This window comes from Elephantulus edwardii, unplaced genomic scaffold (genome assembly GCF_000299155.1).
Source record: "Elephantulus edwardii isolate Elephantulus edwardi_28Jun2011 unplaced genomic scaffold, EleEdw1.0 scaffold00041, whole genome shotgun sequence".
Taxonomy (NCBI): domain Eukaryota; kingdom Metazoa; phylum Chordata; class Mammalia; order Macroscelidea; family Macroscelididae; genus Elephantulus; species Elephantulus edwardii.
The window spans coordinates 6,347,687-6,365,223 of NW_006399791.1; the positions used below are offsets into that span (position 1 = coordinate 6,347,687).

Sequence of the window (17,537 nt, forward strand, 5' to 3'; positions counted from 1 at the left end):
AATAATAATTTAAAAAACTAAAAAAAACCCAAACAAACCCAAAGGTCCTTACCATTGGAACAATAAGCAACATCATGATAGATGAAGAAAAGATTGAAATTGTCAACAATTTCATCTTACTTGGATCTACAGTCAAGGCCCCTGGTAACAACAGCCAGGAGATCAGGAGACATATTGCATTGGGCAAATCTACTGTCAGGGACCTCTCCAAAATACTGAGGAGCAATGATATCAGTTTTAAGAGTAAGGTGTGCCTGATTCAGGCCATGGTCTTTTTAATTACTTGCTACACATCTGGGAGCTGGACAATGACTTAAGATCACACAAGAAGAATTAATGCCTTTGAACTGTGGTGTTGGAGAAGATTACTGAATCTTGGCAAAAGTATATCTTGGAAAATGTGTAGCTAGAGTGTTCCTTGGAGGCAAAGATGGTCAAGCTTCATCTCTCATACTTTGAAGATGTTGCTAGGACAGGCTATTCCTTGCAAAGGGACATCATGCTTGGAAAGGTGGATGGCATCAAAAGGGAAGCAGAGCCCCAATAAGTCAGATTGACACAGTGACTGTTGCGATGGTCTCAAGTATGTCAGAGATGATGAGAATGGTACAAAGTTCAGATGTATTGTTTATATGGTTCCTATGAGTTGTACTCAACTCATCAGCACCTAACAACAACAACAACAAAATCATAGTTGACCTTCCAGTGGGTTTTCAAAGGCTGTAAAGTGCACAGAAGGAGTTTGCCTATCTTTCTCCCTCAGAGCAGCTGGTGGATTCAAAGCACCTGTGCAACTCTTTACGCACTTGGCCTCCAAAGCTCCGTGTGTAATCGCAGCAGGAATGGAGGAAAAAAACCACAACAACCCACGACATTTCAGAAATTACATCTATTGGATATAAAGGGTAAGACAAGGAACCTGAACAATTTGAGCTGCAAATTGAGAAATTCTATTAAGGCAGTGGCTAAACACTCAACTAGCTGCTTAGCTGCTAATAGAAAACTTGATGGTTCAAATTCAGGCACCAATTTATTGGAGGTTTAAACTTATAAACTGCCTTGCATTAGAAGAAGTAAGAGTCTGCTTCCATGAAAATTATAGCTTTGGAAACCTTATGGGGTAGTTCTATCCTGTCCTGTAGGCCTAGGAGTACAATCTACTCCACAGCAATGGGTTCTTAGTAGAGAATCATTAAATAGAGCAAGGGCAGAATCAAAGTTGAAAGTGTCTGCAGAGTTCACAAGGCCCTTGGGCGGCTTAAAGGGCTTATTATGCTCAGGTAACAATAAAAGTTTGAATTCACTCAGTGGTGCTGTGGAATAAAAACCTCAAAACAAAAATCAAAGCTTTTGCCCTCAAGTTGATTCCAATTCACATAGGTCCTGTATGAAGAGGAGAATTGCCCTGTACAGGGTCTAAGGTTGTAATCTTTTTTGGGAGCAAATTGCTAGTGGGTTCAAACTACTGACCTTAACCATCTTGGCACAAGGATTTCTTTCAGTAAGATTAAAAAACTCACCACATGGAGTTCTTTCAGACTCATAGTGACCCTCCGTAGGATTTCTAAGGCTATAAATCCTACCTGGAGAAGAATGTTCCTCCTTTTTACACGGTATCTCCAGTAAATTCCAACTGCAGGAGATGTAGGCTCTTTTAAAAAGTCTGGTGGCCTAGATTTGTGCCGTAGTCCGTAGAGAGTTGCACTCATAACTCAAAGGCTGGACCTCTCTACAGGTTCGAATCCAATACGGGCTCAGCTGGAGGAAAAGGAGCAATCTCCTCCCATAGTATTACAGCCTCAAGAACCCAAGGGAGGGTCAGCTATGAGTAACTTTCGGGTGGAGGGCAAAGAGAATCGAGCAAAGCCACACGTGGTGATGCCACGTATCCCAATCTACTGAATCACTGGGCCCAATATGTTTACTTTTCTGAGTTTTGCAGCAACCACTGGTGAAAATGTCCACTAGACAATGGTAAACAATGAACAGGACTTTCAGAGGTGTGTGTGTGTGGGGGGGTGTGTGTGTGTCTGGTTGATATATATATTCAGCAGTTCAAAGAGAGAATGGATAGTTACTTGGAGTGGACAAAGAGGGGGGGGAGTCAGAGGGCTGACGACCGAATTTAATTGAACACACCGGTATTCCAGAAGCAAAGCAAAAGAGGCGCTTCTAAGAGCGCATACCCCCTCCCCCACGCCCATTAGGATGAATAAGCGAATTGGGAAGGAAGGTTTTGGACAGTTACAATTTCCTGCTTCAGCATCTGCATCTCAAATACTTAGAGAGTTACGTTGTTTTAATCTGGTGAAGGTTGGTAAATTAGAATTGAGGCCAGATTATACGCAGACTTGTGAGGACAGTATCCTAAAAGATCATCTTGGATGTTTCCATGAATGCCTTCGCTGAGCCCTTGGTGCAAGGGCGCGAGGCTCGCCTGGCAAGAGGATGCGAGGTGGCCTAGGGCTTTGATTTCAAGCTATCTACTAAGACAGTTTTGTGTTGGTTTTTTTTTTTTTTTTTTAAGATGGCTTTTTTGACAGACTTGCGGATGTGGCGAAGGCTCGCACTGACTGGGCTGCGCTGGGAGGTGGGGGGACGAGTGTTCTACTAGCAGAGCCGAGAGGAGCGCGAAACAACCCAGCGGCTCCACCTCTTTTCGGCGGTCGGCTCCCGGCAGCGACAGGCCAGAGCTAGGACCGGAAGGACCAGGCGGGGCGTGGGGCGGGACTGGGGCTATGGCCCTGCCCGCTTTCTCCAGCTCCTGTGCGCGCAGCTGGGCGAGGTCCCTGGGGTGGGGCACGGAGAGGGACTTGGGCGCGGACTCCGCCCCCTTTCTCCAGCTGTCCTAGCTGCAGCAGGGCGAGGCCGCTGGCGCGGGGCCGGCGGCGAGGGGCGGGGCTCTGAAGGATGGGGCAGGTCGGGGACGGGGCTTAAACTCGGATCCCGCCACCTTTCTCCAGCTCCTGTCTGCACCGCAGGGCGAGACTGCTGGGGCGGAGACGGCGGCGTGGGGCGGGATTTGCAGAGGCCGAGACGAGCGCACACTGTGCAGGATCTACTGTTGCCTCCGACTCCGAGGTCTCACCGCTTCCTTACCAGAGACCGGGTCTTGGCCGCCATGTCCGCCGCGGACGAAGTTGACGGACTGGGCGTGGCCCGGCCACACTATGGATGTGAGTGTGGGGCTCAGCGATGCGAAAGCATCGTTTTAGGGTTCATTGAGAAAGAGGCACCCTTTCCTCTGGGGTTCAGTTGGCATGTTGGGGCGGCGCGGGTACGGGCAGCACGGACCCGGAAGAGCCAACCTGGCCGGGCTGCGGGCGGGAGTGGTGCCGCCTGGAGAGGCCCGGGGTCTGCCTCCCGCTCAGGAGCGGAGGCGGGGAAGACCCCCTCGAACCCTGTGCTTAAGCCGCGCTCTGCTGCTGGAGGGGCCCCACCCATCGCCGCCTCTCCTCAAGTCCGCCGAGATTGGGGGAGACGGTTTAGGGTGAGGTGGCAGGACGGTGCAGGGCGTGTCCCCGGCCGCGAGCCGGGGGCTTTGCCAGGGCCTCGTGGGAAGGTGCTTCCCCGCTGGATGTGTTCCCCGAGAGCTTGCGAGGTAGACTGGGGTTCGGGCCTGCCCGGCCCAAGGCTGCTTGTAGATGAGGCTTTGGACAAGTCACTTCAGGGTTTTTGTTGGGTGGTTTTGTTTTTTTTTTTTAAGTTCCCTCATCAAGTTTTTTTTTATAAAGAACTTCCTTATTTTCTGAACCTGCCCTTTTGTGTCTATCCTTGGTCTCATCGCATTGTTGAATTCCAGATGCATAGTTAGCTCTGACCAAAGGAGGGTCCTTCTGGATCTCTCTCTGGAGGTTTTCAATTTTAGTTTGTATTCTTGGGACACTGTTCAACTGATCATCAGTTATGTGTGAGGTATTAGTTAAAACAGACTTTCAAGATGAGAACAGGCCCTGTCTTCAAGAACTTTCTAAGCAGAGAAGCAGATGTACAGCTTAATGATAATAAGAGGTAATAAGCAAAGATGTGGGCACAAACCAGTCATCTTCAGTAACGTTTGGGAGGAGGAGGGACTTTGTTGGAAAGACAGCAAGAACACATCTGAACAGATCCTGCAAGTATTCTGTGTGAGAAAGTATGACAGTAAGATGAGGCAAGAGGTATGACAGAATAATTAAGAATTAAAGTGTTGAAGTTCATTCTAGATACTGCTGGCTGAGAACTAAGTGGTAGGAAGTGTAGGGTACTGGGAGGCAGGGCATGGAGAGGGAAGAGAGTTTCCAAAATTAGTTGGCCATACTGAGAAAAGGCCTTAAATGTCATGCCATACCTGTGTGTTCGTATTCCTGTGTGTGATTGCTTTGCTAAAACTCATAGATTTTGGAGATGATGTTTAAGAATCCAGGTCCCCACCACTTATTAAACCAGTGACTGAGTTCACCCAGCTAACTTCCTCATCTGGAAATTGGGAATGTTAACCATAGGATTGTGGAGTGACTCCAATGAGTGAATATATGTAAAATATTTAGTGTAGTGCTGATAGTTTTTAATAACTGCTGCCTTGACTATTCATGAAGTACAAATGATCATCTCTGAATTTTCAAAGACAAATCAATATCTGTTTAGGAGATAAGCATGAATTTGGGCCCAAATAGCAAGCATCAGCATTTTTCAACATCACGTTAAAGTTTATGCTCATATTCTTGTATTTTATGAGGAAACTAAGATTAGTGTAAGATTAGACACTTGATAAGTTCTTGTTTTAGGAATGTCATTTTAGTATACCTTGTTATCCACGCATCTACCGGTTACCCTGGCCCTCTAGGTGACTAGCAGGAACTTGATGCTGTGGCATTTTTATCTCAGGAAGGTTACAGATCCCTGTGTTCACATTCTTTCTTTCATGTTTTAGCTGTCCTGGATAATGAAAGACTTACTGCAGAGGAGATGGATGAAAGGAGACGTCAGAATGTGGCTTATGAATACCTTTGTCATTTGGAAGAAGCAAAGAGGTAAAGATTGGCTGGCTAGAGAGAAAGTTGGGAAAAGGGAGCTGATATGGTGTGGCTGCTGCTAAAACTTTCTGAGCATGTTGTGTGACTGGAAGGCTGAGAGTTGAAGGGAAAAATATAGATGGGGTATTCATGGGAACAAGCAGTCTTGATGGCAGTTTATTATGAAATTCTGATAGGCAGAATACGTTTTTAGTATACGTAATGTTTTATAGTACATGTGTAGGGTTTGAAGTCTGTGGCTTTAATGTTTCATTACTTCCTATTTTTTATTTAGATCAAATAAAATTGGTTCCCTTTTGCTCATGACTTGTGGAGTGGAAATGTGGTTTGGGAGATGAAGAAGGGTAATAAGTGCTGTAGGTACAAATTTGTATTTGCCAGTATTCAAAAGCAGTTGACCAAAGGCAGCACCCTTGATGATTGCTCTTCCTTTTTTCATATGTGTTAAGACCTTGTGGTTTTATTCTGAGCATGTTGCTTTGCTTTGGTCCATTTTTTAGGGGGTGTTTCCTGGTGTTTGTGTTTTTTTCATAAAGTTCCAGGGTTAATAAATATAATTACAGATGATATATTCTGTAAATAGAGATTAGTTGTAAAAGGCTAGAGAAGAGTAAATAAATGAAAAATTAAGGATATTTAAAATAGTGCTAAACGAGTTTCTTCTTTTTTTTCTTTTTAAATGCTTAAAAAATGACAGGAAAGTCGAAAGAACCAAAGAAATGTGCACATTTGCTTTCTAGAACTAACAGATGTTAACTCTCTGCCCCTCTCTTATCTTTTCCCTTTTTTTAGGGGAAAATGTTTTGATTTTAAAAAACCCCAAAACTGTGGTAGAAATACATATAGAAGAAAACATTTGGCATTTTAACATTTTTTTTATGTATAGACAGTGAAATTCTCATTCTAAACATTTTTCCACCCCCTTTAACAGAATCTTGTAATGCCCCTAAGCAATTGACTTTCCCTCCTTCCTACTCCTGAAAGACTAATGAACTTTGGTATCTTGTTGTTGATTACTGTTCTATACCCACCCATAGTTGACCCTTCTGAGGGTTTTCAGAGGCAGAAGATAACCTTATCATCCTTCTCCCACAGAGCTGTAGATGGATTTGAATTATGTGCCTTTGGGTGGGCAGCGTAATTCTTTACCACTAAGCCCACCAGAGCTTTTCGTTTCTATGTTTGCCAAATTTTGGGTATTTCGTGGAAGTTGGATTTAACAATATTTGTGCTTTTTTAAAAAATTATTTTATTAATTTTAATGAACATTTACAGAGATTTTGAATTTCCATTCATTCATTGTTGCACTTTTTTATCTACCTCCCCCCCAATTCATTCCTCTCTTTGAAAAGCAAAAGATAAGCTTAGTTGTTATGCAGTCCCCCAGCCTCTGCCCCAATGCACTCCTATGCAACCTTAATTCTGGATTCCGGTGATAATAATACCCTATCATATATCGCTTTTAAACTGTTCTCTCCCTCATCTGTTTCAGTTCCTATACATAATCTATCCAGTTTTTCTCAGTCTTACCCCAACCCTGATATCAGTCCCATTCAACAACAGTGGCACTATGCAGTATTTGTCCTTTTGTGACTGAGATATTTTACTCAGGATAATGTCCTCCAGGGTCACCCATTTTGAATAATATTGCATGAGTTCCTTGTTTTTCAATGCAGCATAGTATTCCATTGTGTGAATATACCACCGCTTCTCTATTATTCATTTGTTGATGGGTACTTAGGCTGTTTCCAGCTCCTTGCTATTGTGAACAAAGCCACAGTAAGCATGGTGTGCATATATCTGCTTCGATGTCTGTTATGGTCTCTTTAGGGTATATTTCTCATAGTGGAATTGCTGGGTCAAATGGTATCTCTATTTGTAACTTTTTGAGAAAGCGCCACACCACTTTCCACAGTGGTTGCACCATTTCCACCAACAATGAATAAGGGTTCCAGTTTCTCCACAACCTTGCCAGCATTTGTTGCTTGCTGTTCTATTAAATTTTGCTATTCTGACTGGGGTGAGATCTCATAGTTGCTTTTTCTTTTTCAAATTAACTTACTTCATTTGGAAAAATGTTGCCAGGTTCATTGCATTTTCTTTATAGCCGAGTAGTATTCCATTGTGTGGATAGACCACATTTGTTTGTCCTTTCATTTGTGGTTGAACATTTAGATTGTTTCTGCTTTTTGGCTATATTGTGACTAGTGTTGCAAATATACAAATATCTGAGTCTCTGCTTTCAAATCTTTTGGATCTATTCCTAAGAATGGAATTACTGGGTACTTTTTTGTAGGGAAGGATGGTGAAATGCCATCTCACATACTTGGGCATATTGTGAGGAGGAGCTAGTTCTTGGAAAAGGTTATCATGCTCATAAAAGTGGAAGGTCAGTGAAGGAGAGGAAGACCTTAAACAAGATAAATGGATTGACATAGTGACTATCAATGGGCTCAAGGGTGGCAGAGATGAAGAGGATGGTGCAGGAGAGGACGGGGTTCAGATTCCTCATTCATAGAGTCACTCTAAGTTATAGTTGGCTTGATGACACCTAACAACAACATGGTAATTCTGTACTTAAGGAGCTGCCAGATTATTTTCCACAGTTGGCTGCACCATATTTTATTCCCACCAGCAAAGGATGAGTGTTCCAATTCCTCCACACTGTCAGCAACACTTAGTTTGTTTTTCAAGCCATCTCTGTCCTTGTTAGGTGCCACTGAGTTGACTTATTTGATTCTGTGTAAAACAGGTCCTTGTCCAATTCTTTGCCACCCGCACAATCTCTGTTGTGCTTAAGCCTCTTGTTGCAGTTATTATGTCCTCACAAGTGTGAAATAGTATTTCATTGTGGTTTTGTTTTGTGTTTTCCCATTGAATTGTGTTCAATTTCCATTGAACATGTTTTCATTTGCTTCAAGATCTTCATTGGTCAAATGTCTGTTCCAGATCTTTGCCCATATTTTGATTGGATTATTTGTAATTTTTTTTTTCCTGCTAAGTTGTAGCTTTTTGTGTGTTCTGGATAGTAAACCCTTTTCTGATACATGATTCCTTATATTTACTCCCAGCCTCTAGGTTATCCCTTCACCTTGTGGTTAAAGTCCTTTGATGCTCCCAAAACAAAACCAGATCCACTGCTTAGTCGGTTTGGACTGAGAGTACTTCTATAGAACAGAGTAGAAGGGCCTCCTAATGTTTCTGGGGTTATAAATCTTTTCAGGCACAGGCTGACTCTTCATTGACCCACAGAGTAGGGGTTATTGCTGTTATGTACCTTCAAGTCGGAGCCACTGACCCATACCTGGCCCTTGAGGGGGTTTTCACAGGCAGTTTTAATCACATGGGAGGAGATTGCCCATCCTCTCACAGAGCAGCTGGTGGATTCAAACCACATGCCTTTGGGATTGCAACGCAGCTTCTTCCCACTAGGCCGCCAGAGTTTCCTAGAATAGGGGTTATTGTTGTATAGGGATACTGAGTTAGAATTGCCAGTTTTTTGGTTAGCACCCTAGTGTTGACTTAATTGTTGACTGCACCAGCAGGACCTTTTTTGATGCACATGGGTTTAGGTTTTTTTAATTTAATTTTTTAGTGAAAATATGCACAGCAACCTGTGTCTGTTTCACAGAATCTAGACATAATTGTCAGTGACATTGGATACATTATTATTCTTATGCTGAGTTTTCTTTATTTCTACTCTTTATTTCATTGTTCTACTTAAACTTCTTGTTCTCCCATCTCTCCATGCATGTATTCTAATAGCTGTTGACCCTTTAGTCTTACATGTTCGGTACCGTTGAATCGACTCTGACTCTAAACAACTGAGCAGAACCTTGCCCTGCTCCATCATCATGCTCGCTCATGCCTCAAGCCCATTCTTTGTAGTCAGTGTCAGGCTGTCTCATTGAGGTTCTTCCTCTTTTGCTGACCTTTTTTACCTTTTTCAGCATGATACCTTTTTCCAAGGACCAGCCCCTTCTGACAACAAGCCTAAAGTATGTAAGGTGAATTTTTACCATCCTTGCCTCTAACTCTAGTTGCCTCAACTCGGTTACCTCAAACTCTGGTTGAACTTCCTGTAACACAGATTTGCCTGTTCTTTTGGCAGTCTGTAGTATATTCAATACTCTTCTCCACCTCTACAATTCAAAGACATTGATTCTTCTATCTTCCTTGTTTATATTGTCCAGTGGTCTTAGATAATTAAAAAACAACCACAAAAAATTTATAGGCATTAGTCTCAACTCTTTGGACTAAGATATTAATTTGATCTAAAGTGACTTCAGGGTATAATTTCAAGACTTGAAAAACAACTCAGGGTCATAGCTTCAGGGAAGGGCCTCTTCCAGGCTCCTTCAGTCCAGTAAGACAGGATTCCTTAAGAATTTGAAATTCTGTCCGCATTTCTCTTTTCCCCTCAGGAGTCATTGCCAGTGTTTCTGATCAGAACTATCAGTAGTGCATGTGGAGACATGTAGTTCTGGTCTCAAGATGGAAGTGGGGAAAAGTCCACCTTATTTATTTTAATTTTTGTTGTTCTTACTTTAGGTCTTATGTAAGAATCCATGGTCAAAAAATGACCCCAAAACAACAGTACCCCACTATTTTCTTCTTAGTGTTTTAGGGTTTTTTTGTTTTTGGTTTTTTTTCCCCTTGTTTACCGTCGAGTTGGATATGATTGGCAGAGGAGGAGATTGCCCTTCCTTCTCTATTGAGGTATCTGTTGGATTCAAACCACATACCTTTGGGATTGCAGCACAGCTTCTTGCCACAAGGCCACTAGAGTGCCCTATAAGCGTTTTAGTTCTGATAGTGTGTTGGTCCATTTTGAGTTTTTTTATGTACTGTGGGTCCAGTTTCCTTCTTTTCCATGTGGAAATCCTCGTGGAAACAGCACCATGTGTTAAAGAAACTATTCTTTCCTCATTAAATGGGTTTAACACACATCTCAAAGACCAGTTGTCCATAGGGTCTTCCCTTTCCTCTAAAAAGCCATGTACTTAATTTAGTGTGTCGGTTTGGTTTTTTTGTGGGGTTTTTTGGTTATTGTTTTTAAACCCAGGCCTTTTAAAAACTTAATGCCTTTCCAGGAAATGGGAAGACAAATTGATAGGATTTAGGTGAGGAGGAACATCATTGTTTTTTCCCAATTGGAATGTTAGTAGAAGGTGAGCACATTTTTTTTCATACAAAGTTTGTAAGGACTTCACTAATAAAAACTAAGTCCTGCCACTTGAATCTTGGACATCTAATATTGGAAGGTTAAAGAATTTCTCAAGTTGCAGCTGATTTGAGAGGCTGTTTTATACTTTGTGGAACCTTGGAAGCTCCACAAAGATTGAGGTGATTTGTATGTTCAACAATTCATTTATTTTGGTTCCACAATTAATATATTTTGATTTGTGACCAAAGTAAGGACGCACTTTCTGTTTCCCGCAGGTTTACTCTCTCTGGACACATGTTGCCCTTTTGCTCCCCTGGGGTTGGTTCTAGGGAATGAGTGCCTTTGGGCCTGCCTGTTATTTGGCTGAATGGTGAACCATGGAGGTAATTTAAAGAGTGACTCAGGGCCATGCCTAGTCTTCAGATTTCTGTCTCTTATCAACCAGTAAGCCTGGTTTTGTTTCCTTTTTAATTTTGATTTTTAAAAAAAAAACTTGCTTCCTAGCCCATCTGTTGCTGTTGTTGTGTACCATTGAATCAGAAGTGATCCTCCAGTAAGTTTTCAGATGCAGTAAAGTGCATGGGAGGAGATTGCTTAGCTTTCTCCTGTGGAGGTTCTGGTGGATTTAAACCCAGTACCTTTGTGTTGGTAGTGCATTTTCTTACCACAAAGCCATACATAAGAGTTCTCAGAACTCCATCTGTGGTCTCCTATTTTGTTCCTTTTCAGAGTATGTAGCAGTGGTTGCTGGATACTGTCTAGTGTTTTTAGTCCCCAGGTCATAGAAGTGGGATTCATGTGGACTATTAGTCCTTTGGAATAATTGTGTGTGTTTTTTCCCCCACTCTTTACTCCAAATGAGGAGAGAACAATAGTTGTACTTCACTGCTTTAGTTTTACTATTGATTTTCCATCATCTCATTTTTTTTCTAGTGAGTCTCTTGGCTACCACCCTTTCCCTTCCTTGCTACCACTAATCCAGTTCATTTGTCTCATTTGAATGAGAGGACTAAATCTTCTTGGTCTACTCCTTATTTTCGTAATTGATAAAAAAAGTGCAACAAAACCCAACGCCAACCCCAAATCCACTACTGAGTTGATTCCAACACTGTGGAACTGCTCCATGGGATTTCTAAGGGTATAAAGGTTTACTGGCATGTACTGCTGCACTCTTTTCCTGAGGAGCACTAGTAGGTTTGAACCACCAACTTTGAAAAATATTGAGGTGCCAGCAAGTAGTGACAGATCTGAGCCCTGCCCTATCCTGTCCTCCATAGCCCATTATTATAGTTACCATATGAACTCATCTTATCGAAGGTCTTCCTTTTCTGCATCATCGACTCTCTACCTTTCCAAGCATGATGTCCTTTCCCAAGGACTAGCCCTTCCACACAACATGCACGAAGTATGTGGGACAAAGCTGGCTTCCAAGCAGCACTTAGGTCGTGCTTTGTCCAAGACAGTTTCTATTATTTATACCATACTTCTTGACCAAGTACCACAAGATTGTGATGTGATAGGTGGTGGTCTGGAAACCTGAATTTAAAGTTCCTATAGTACTTCTGATGGCTCCCCCTAGTTGAGAAAAGGACTTAGAGCATTCACATACCTGACATACAGGCCTGACTAGAAGGTGGCTCATTGTCATGTTTCCTTCCAGGGCTGCTCCAATGAGGCATTTCTTGTTCCTTAGTCTAAAGTGTGTTTCTTTGTTAGATATTTTTCCCCAATATGGAAAAGTGGACCATTTCCTTTAAAAACCATCGAGGGGACCATGAACCCCTGGGAGTATGTTGTTAATTAGGTCTTTTGCATACTTAGGAAGTGACTAAGGCAGTGAGACATTTGTGATAGCTTTTTCTTGCTGTGGCTTAAGAGGGAAGGCATAATAGTGGCATGCTGCCCTGGCACACTTTGCCTGGCTTTGTAGAAATTTGCCTGGGTTTATTTTATGAAGACAATCAGGTAAGATTTGGATGCAGACTTTTCTCTTTAAAACTTTGAGGAAAGCAGGTTTGGAAGTAGCAGTTTACATTTTACAACTAGGGAAGACTGGGAAGCAGAATCTGGAAAGTAAACCTCGCAGGAGGAGTGGGCTCCGCACTGTGGCCATGGCCATCTCCAGGGCGTGATCAGTGCACCGCACACTGGCATGCTTTTCATGACCAGCAAGCACTCCAGCTCCCAGGTTGATCTCCAGCCTGGGATGTGTGCTCCTAGGGCCCCTCTCTCCTCTGTAGCACTCTCTAGGCCCAGTCTGCCCAATTGGTTTAACTGTCCTGTTACCTTTATAACCCTGCCCCTCCCAAGTTGGAGGAGCCCCAAAGTCTGAGATTTACACCGACGCCAAGGCCAGGAAGAGAGATCAGAGAGATCCAAGGGAGAAGAAAAGGTTTCCCTCTCATTCTATTTATAATTCCTGTACTCCTCCCATGAAAAGCTCCACCTTATAGTACAGTGGCCCCATTGTGTATCTGAGGGCATTTGGTTTTCTCTTGTACCTGTTACAGAGCTCTTGGGGAAAGAGCAGAGTGACAGAAGAGGCTGTGGGTGTAGAGTGAATATGAATGTGTGGAGAGAGACCAAAGTGTGTTAGGAGTGAGTGTTGGATGGTGTTGTTACTCCTGTGAGAATTAGTGGAAAATCTGGGGTGATGGCAGGAAAGTGTGCACTGATAGTAGTTGGGCAACAGAAAATACAGAGGTTCTTCTACTTGTTATTTCTTGGAGAACAGCTTCCCATGGAAATCTGAGGATTCAAGCCTTTTTGCTAAGGTTTCTACAGTAGACCAAGGACTTTTTTTTAGAAAGAAAAGCATCTTAATTTAACTTTTATGCTCAAAGTAAGTTTGGTTTTGCTCTTTAGCCTGTTCTGATAGAACAATTTTTTCTGGTGAAGGAGTGAATACCGTAGTGAAGTTAATATTGTTTTCACTCAGGAAACAAGTGAAAAATTAGATTGAAGTAGATGTGGTGTGTATGGTAGGTGTTCTGATCTTGGATAGAATGTGCTAAGGGGAACCATCCGAAGTTCAGGCGAGAAAAGCTGAGAATAGACTATCAGGCTGGGCAGAAACACTGGGCAGGGACTAAGGGAACAGGGAAGCCTCCAGATGAGAATCTAGGAGCTGTAGTAGAAATGGAAAAAAATTCAGCAGTCTAAAAGGTTAAAGGATGGTTAATTCCTACACACTAGAGTTTGGCACCTTAGGATTTCTTCTTTTAGAGGCTGTGTGCTGTGTACTTTTGTGCATGTGTGGACCCACTTCCACTTGCTCAGTACCCAGCCCCCAGCTCAAGGAGCAGGGCACATGTGCTTTGTTAAAGGGAAAGTAAGGGCTGTTGCTGGATGAAGCTCTTCAGAAACTACATGGTACTGACGAGCTGAGTGCTGAACAGAGACCCGTTACCTTCTGTCATTTAGGAGAATAAAATTCGGTTCTTGGTAACACCCTCTTGTGTATATGACATTGTTTTTGGCATAGAACATTTCCTGGGGCGGGCACTTTAGATCTCCTGTTCCCTAAATGGGATCAGATTCCAGTAACATCTAGATATATTCAAGCTGTTGCACTGCAATGATCATATAGGCAGTCTCTTAAGATTTATAGCCATGGCATGGTCAGTCACAAAAGTTCAAATATTGTATAAGACCACTATTATAAAAAGCTAAGGGAGAGGTTTAACACAAATAGAATAATTCTTGAGTGGTTACCAGGGATGAGAAGGCGGGTAAAGGGAAATAAAATTTAATGAATAGGTAATAGACACCAAGTTGGGAAAAGGGAAAAAGGCAGTATACAATGAAGGGTTGATTAGATGTTATGATTAATTATATTTATTAATTACAATTGATGTATACAAATATATAAAAATAAATGGAAAACTGATATGATTTGTAAGCTTTGAATCAAATCACAGTAAAAGAGGGAAAAAAAGATGATAGTCTTAGAAACCTGTTGGGAAGATTACAATGAATTTATTTTTTGGTTTATTTTCTTACATGGTTGACAGAGAAATCTCTGTTCCCTTTTTTTTAAACTTAATGTACTTGCCATGGACAGTTTAGGTAATCTCTGCTTTAAGAAATGGGTTGCAGGGACCTCTGGTAACCTAGTGACGAGAAGCTGCTACACTACAATCCTGAAGGTGCATGGTTCAAATCCACTGGATGCGCTGCTGGAGAAGGAGGGGATAGTCTCCTCCTTTACCAGTCCAATCACATTTTATGGTAAGCACACATATACATTAAAAGTATTTGTTAACGTAGTTGAAATTGAGTGTTCTTTGATACAGTAACAATGTTACAAAATTGGAAAGATTAGGTTTCTCTTGTTTACATTTTCACCCTGAAAGACATAGAAAAACTTAAAACTAAGTAAGACATATGCAAGGTGTAGAGGATATACTAGTAGTCAACAGTAACTATTGTTATTTTTATTCTTGCAATTTAAAATTATTTATTATCATTGCTATCACATGCAAGCAAGATGATGCTGAAGATCAGCCAAAAACTTGAACAGCACATCAACAGAACTGCCTGAAGTGCAGGCTGGATCTTTAGAAGAGGTCTTGGCACTGGGAATATTATAGCTAATATCAGATCGATCTTGGCTGAAAGCAAGATTTGCATTGACATTTGACTGTGTGGATCACAACAAACTGACTTTGAGAAGAATTCCAGAACACTTGATTGTGCTTATGTAAAATTTGCACTTGGACCAGGAGACAGTCATCAGAACAGAGCAAGGAAGTATTGCATGGTTCAAAATTGGGAAGGTTGTGTGTGTCAAGGATGTGTCCTATCTCCATATCTTTTCAATCTGAATGCAGAACAGATTATATGGGAGACTGGGCTCTGTGAGGAGAAGTATGGCATCAGGATTGGAGGTAGACTTATCAACAGTCTCCATTATGCAGATGACACAACCCTGCTTGCTGAAACTGAGGATGACCTGAAGCATTTGCTGCAGAAGGTCAAGGATTGCAGCCTTCACTATGGATTGACGCTCAACATCAAGAAAACAAAGATTCTCACCACTGGGACACTTGGCAACATCATGATAGACGGTGAAAAGATTGAGATTGTTAACAGCTTCAGTTTGCTTGGCTCTACAATCAACACTCCTGGTACCAGCAGCCAGGAAATGAAAGGACGAATTGCATTGGTTGGGAAAGTCTACTGTCAGACCTCTCCAAGGTACTGATGAGCAATGATGTCAGTCTAGAGACTAAGGTGCACCTGAAAAAGGCAATGGTTTTGCCATTACTTGCTATACGTCAGAGAGCTGGACAATGACTAGGAATGATAGGAGAGTTGATGTCTTTGAGCTTTGCTGGAGAATAGTATTGAATATACATACCATGGACTGCTAGGAGAACAAACTGGATGAAGCCAGGCTGCTCCTTGGAGGCAAGGATTCTGAGGCATGTTGCAAGGCAGGATCAGTCCTTGGAGAGGGACGTCATGCTTGGGAAGGTGGGACAAGTGCCAGAAGGGAAGGCTCTCTATGAGATGGATTGATGCCATCACTGGGGTAATGAGGGTAGGTGTGTCAGAGACAATAAGATTGACAAGAGCAGGGTTTAGGGCTGTTGTACATAGGGTAACTTTGCGTTCCAAGCGATTTGGCGGCACATAACAACATTGAGTTAGTTTTTGTGTATGCTGTGAGACGTGAGTCTTGTTTCATTTTCTACAGATAGTTTTCCAGTTTTGCCAACATTTATTAAAGAGGCTTTTGTTTCCCCACTTACCTGATTTTATCTCTTTGCAAAGATCAGTTGACTGTCCTAGGTAAAGGAACTGATTTCTGGGTTCTCAGTTTTATTTTGTTCTATGTATACTGCCTATCACTGTTATAAAACATAAAATAAAAGATTGACATGGAACTTAGGAGACTAAACGAAAAAGACTAAGAAAAGAGTACTGCATTGAGACTGAAGGAACTCTTTAAAAGGAATATATATATGACATGTACGATGACAGCCCCAGAATAAGAGGTACATTGCAAAGAGAACTGGAGAGGAAGGTCATTGTGCAACAATGAAAGAATATTTTTTTATTTTTTTAAAAAAGTTAACTAGGAGGAAGAGGGGGCAAAATGTGCAACAACAAATGAACGAAAAACATTAAAACCACAATTAAAAAAATTGTTTTAAAAATTCTGATATCACAATTGAGATCTCCTTTTGAAACTAATGTTTTTTCTATGTATTTTTTAATTCTGATCTAAACTAGAAAAATCACCTGTTACCCTTAATGTCAGTTCTGACTCACAGAGTGCTCACTTGTGGAACAGTTACATAGAACTACCCTTAGGGTTTCTAAGATTAAATCTTTGTGGTAACAAACTACTCCCATCTTTCTGCAGTCCAGACCAAAAACCTTTTGGTTAGCAGCCAGGCACTTCAAACACAGTGCCACCAGTACTCCTTTATTCTGATATGTGATTGTTTACAGTCTTAGCCGAACTAGCTCATAGCTGTCCCTCCAGCCAGTTTTCAGAGGCAGTAAATCCCTCAGGAGGAGATTATCCATCTTTATCTTGCAGAGAAGCTGGAAGCTGGTGAGTTTGAACTGTGGACCTTTGGTTTGGCAGCATAGAGCTTTACCACTCAGCCACCAGAGCTCCTTTTTCTGGTTTAGGGACCATATGTCCTATACCAGATACAGAAAAATGTATCTAATTTTTTCTTCAGAAAATGTACCTGGCTACAGTTTCTTGAAATTAGTAAAGAGAAACAAGCTAGCTCAAGCTAAGTTGATTTTCCACTTTGACAATTATTGTGGTGTTTTTAAAACAACTATTGTGATCTGGAATTAGCAAAACTCTGATTCCTTGGAGCTACACATCTTTCCAAGTTTGACATTGAGATTAGTGTTGGTTTAGTAACCTGTTTGTGATAGGGAGCTTCTTTTGATTTATAATATCTTTTTGTTTGTTTATTTTAGCACGGTATGACTTTAATAATTGGATTCATTGGTCTGTCTTTGGGGATGCCTAATTAGAAATAACATCTGTACAGTTGGCGCTTATGCTGTTCTTTGCTTTGCTTATTTATGTGAAACTCGCACTCTTGCTGTGTGTCTCACATGTGTCTTGTTTCTCAGACTTGGTTTTCTGATTGTCCCTTTGGTTCTGTTAATGCAAGTTATTTTGTTTCCATTTGGTTGGCTCATTTTCTGTGTTCTCTTATTAGAAGATGAAATAAGCTTAGTTTCTGTACTACTGTGCCACATGTACGATCCTTCTTACCTGGGAAGAGGAGCTGGCAGGGCATGGGTTCCTTACTAGAACAGCTCTTCCTAATGGTCAGGAACGGAGTTCTGAGCAAATACAGCCACTAGAAACC

The 17,537-nt window shown here is 41.8% G+C and overlaps 1 protein-coding gene across 1 annotated transcript in view; it reads left to right on the plus strand.

Annotated features, from left to right (window-relative positions):
• Positions 1–3,064: 3,064 nt before the first annotated feature.
• The window catches only part of IQGAP1 (IQ motif containing GTPase activating protein 1), a 66,154-nt gene continuing 51,681 nt past the window's right edge, over positions 3,065–17,537 (plus strand). The window contains 2 exon segments of the mRNA XM_006885210.1: positions 3,065–3,176; positions 4,913–5,012. Coding sequence (XP_006885272.1) covers positions 3,122–3,176; positions 4,913–5,012 — 155 coding nt within the window. The 5' untranslated portion in view covers positions 3,065–3,121.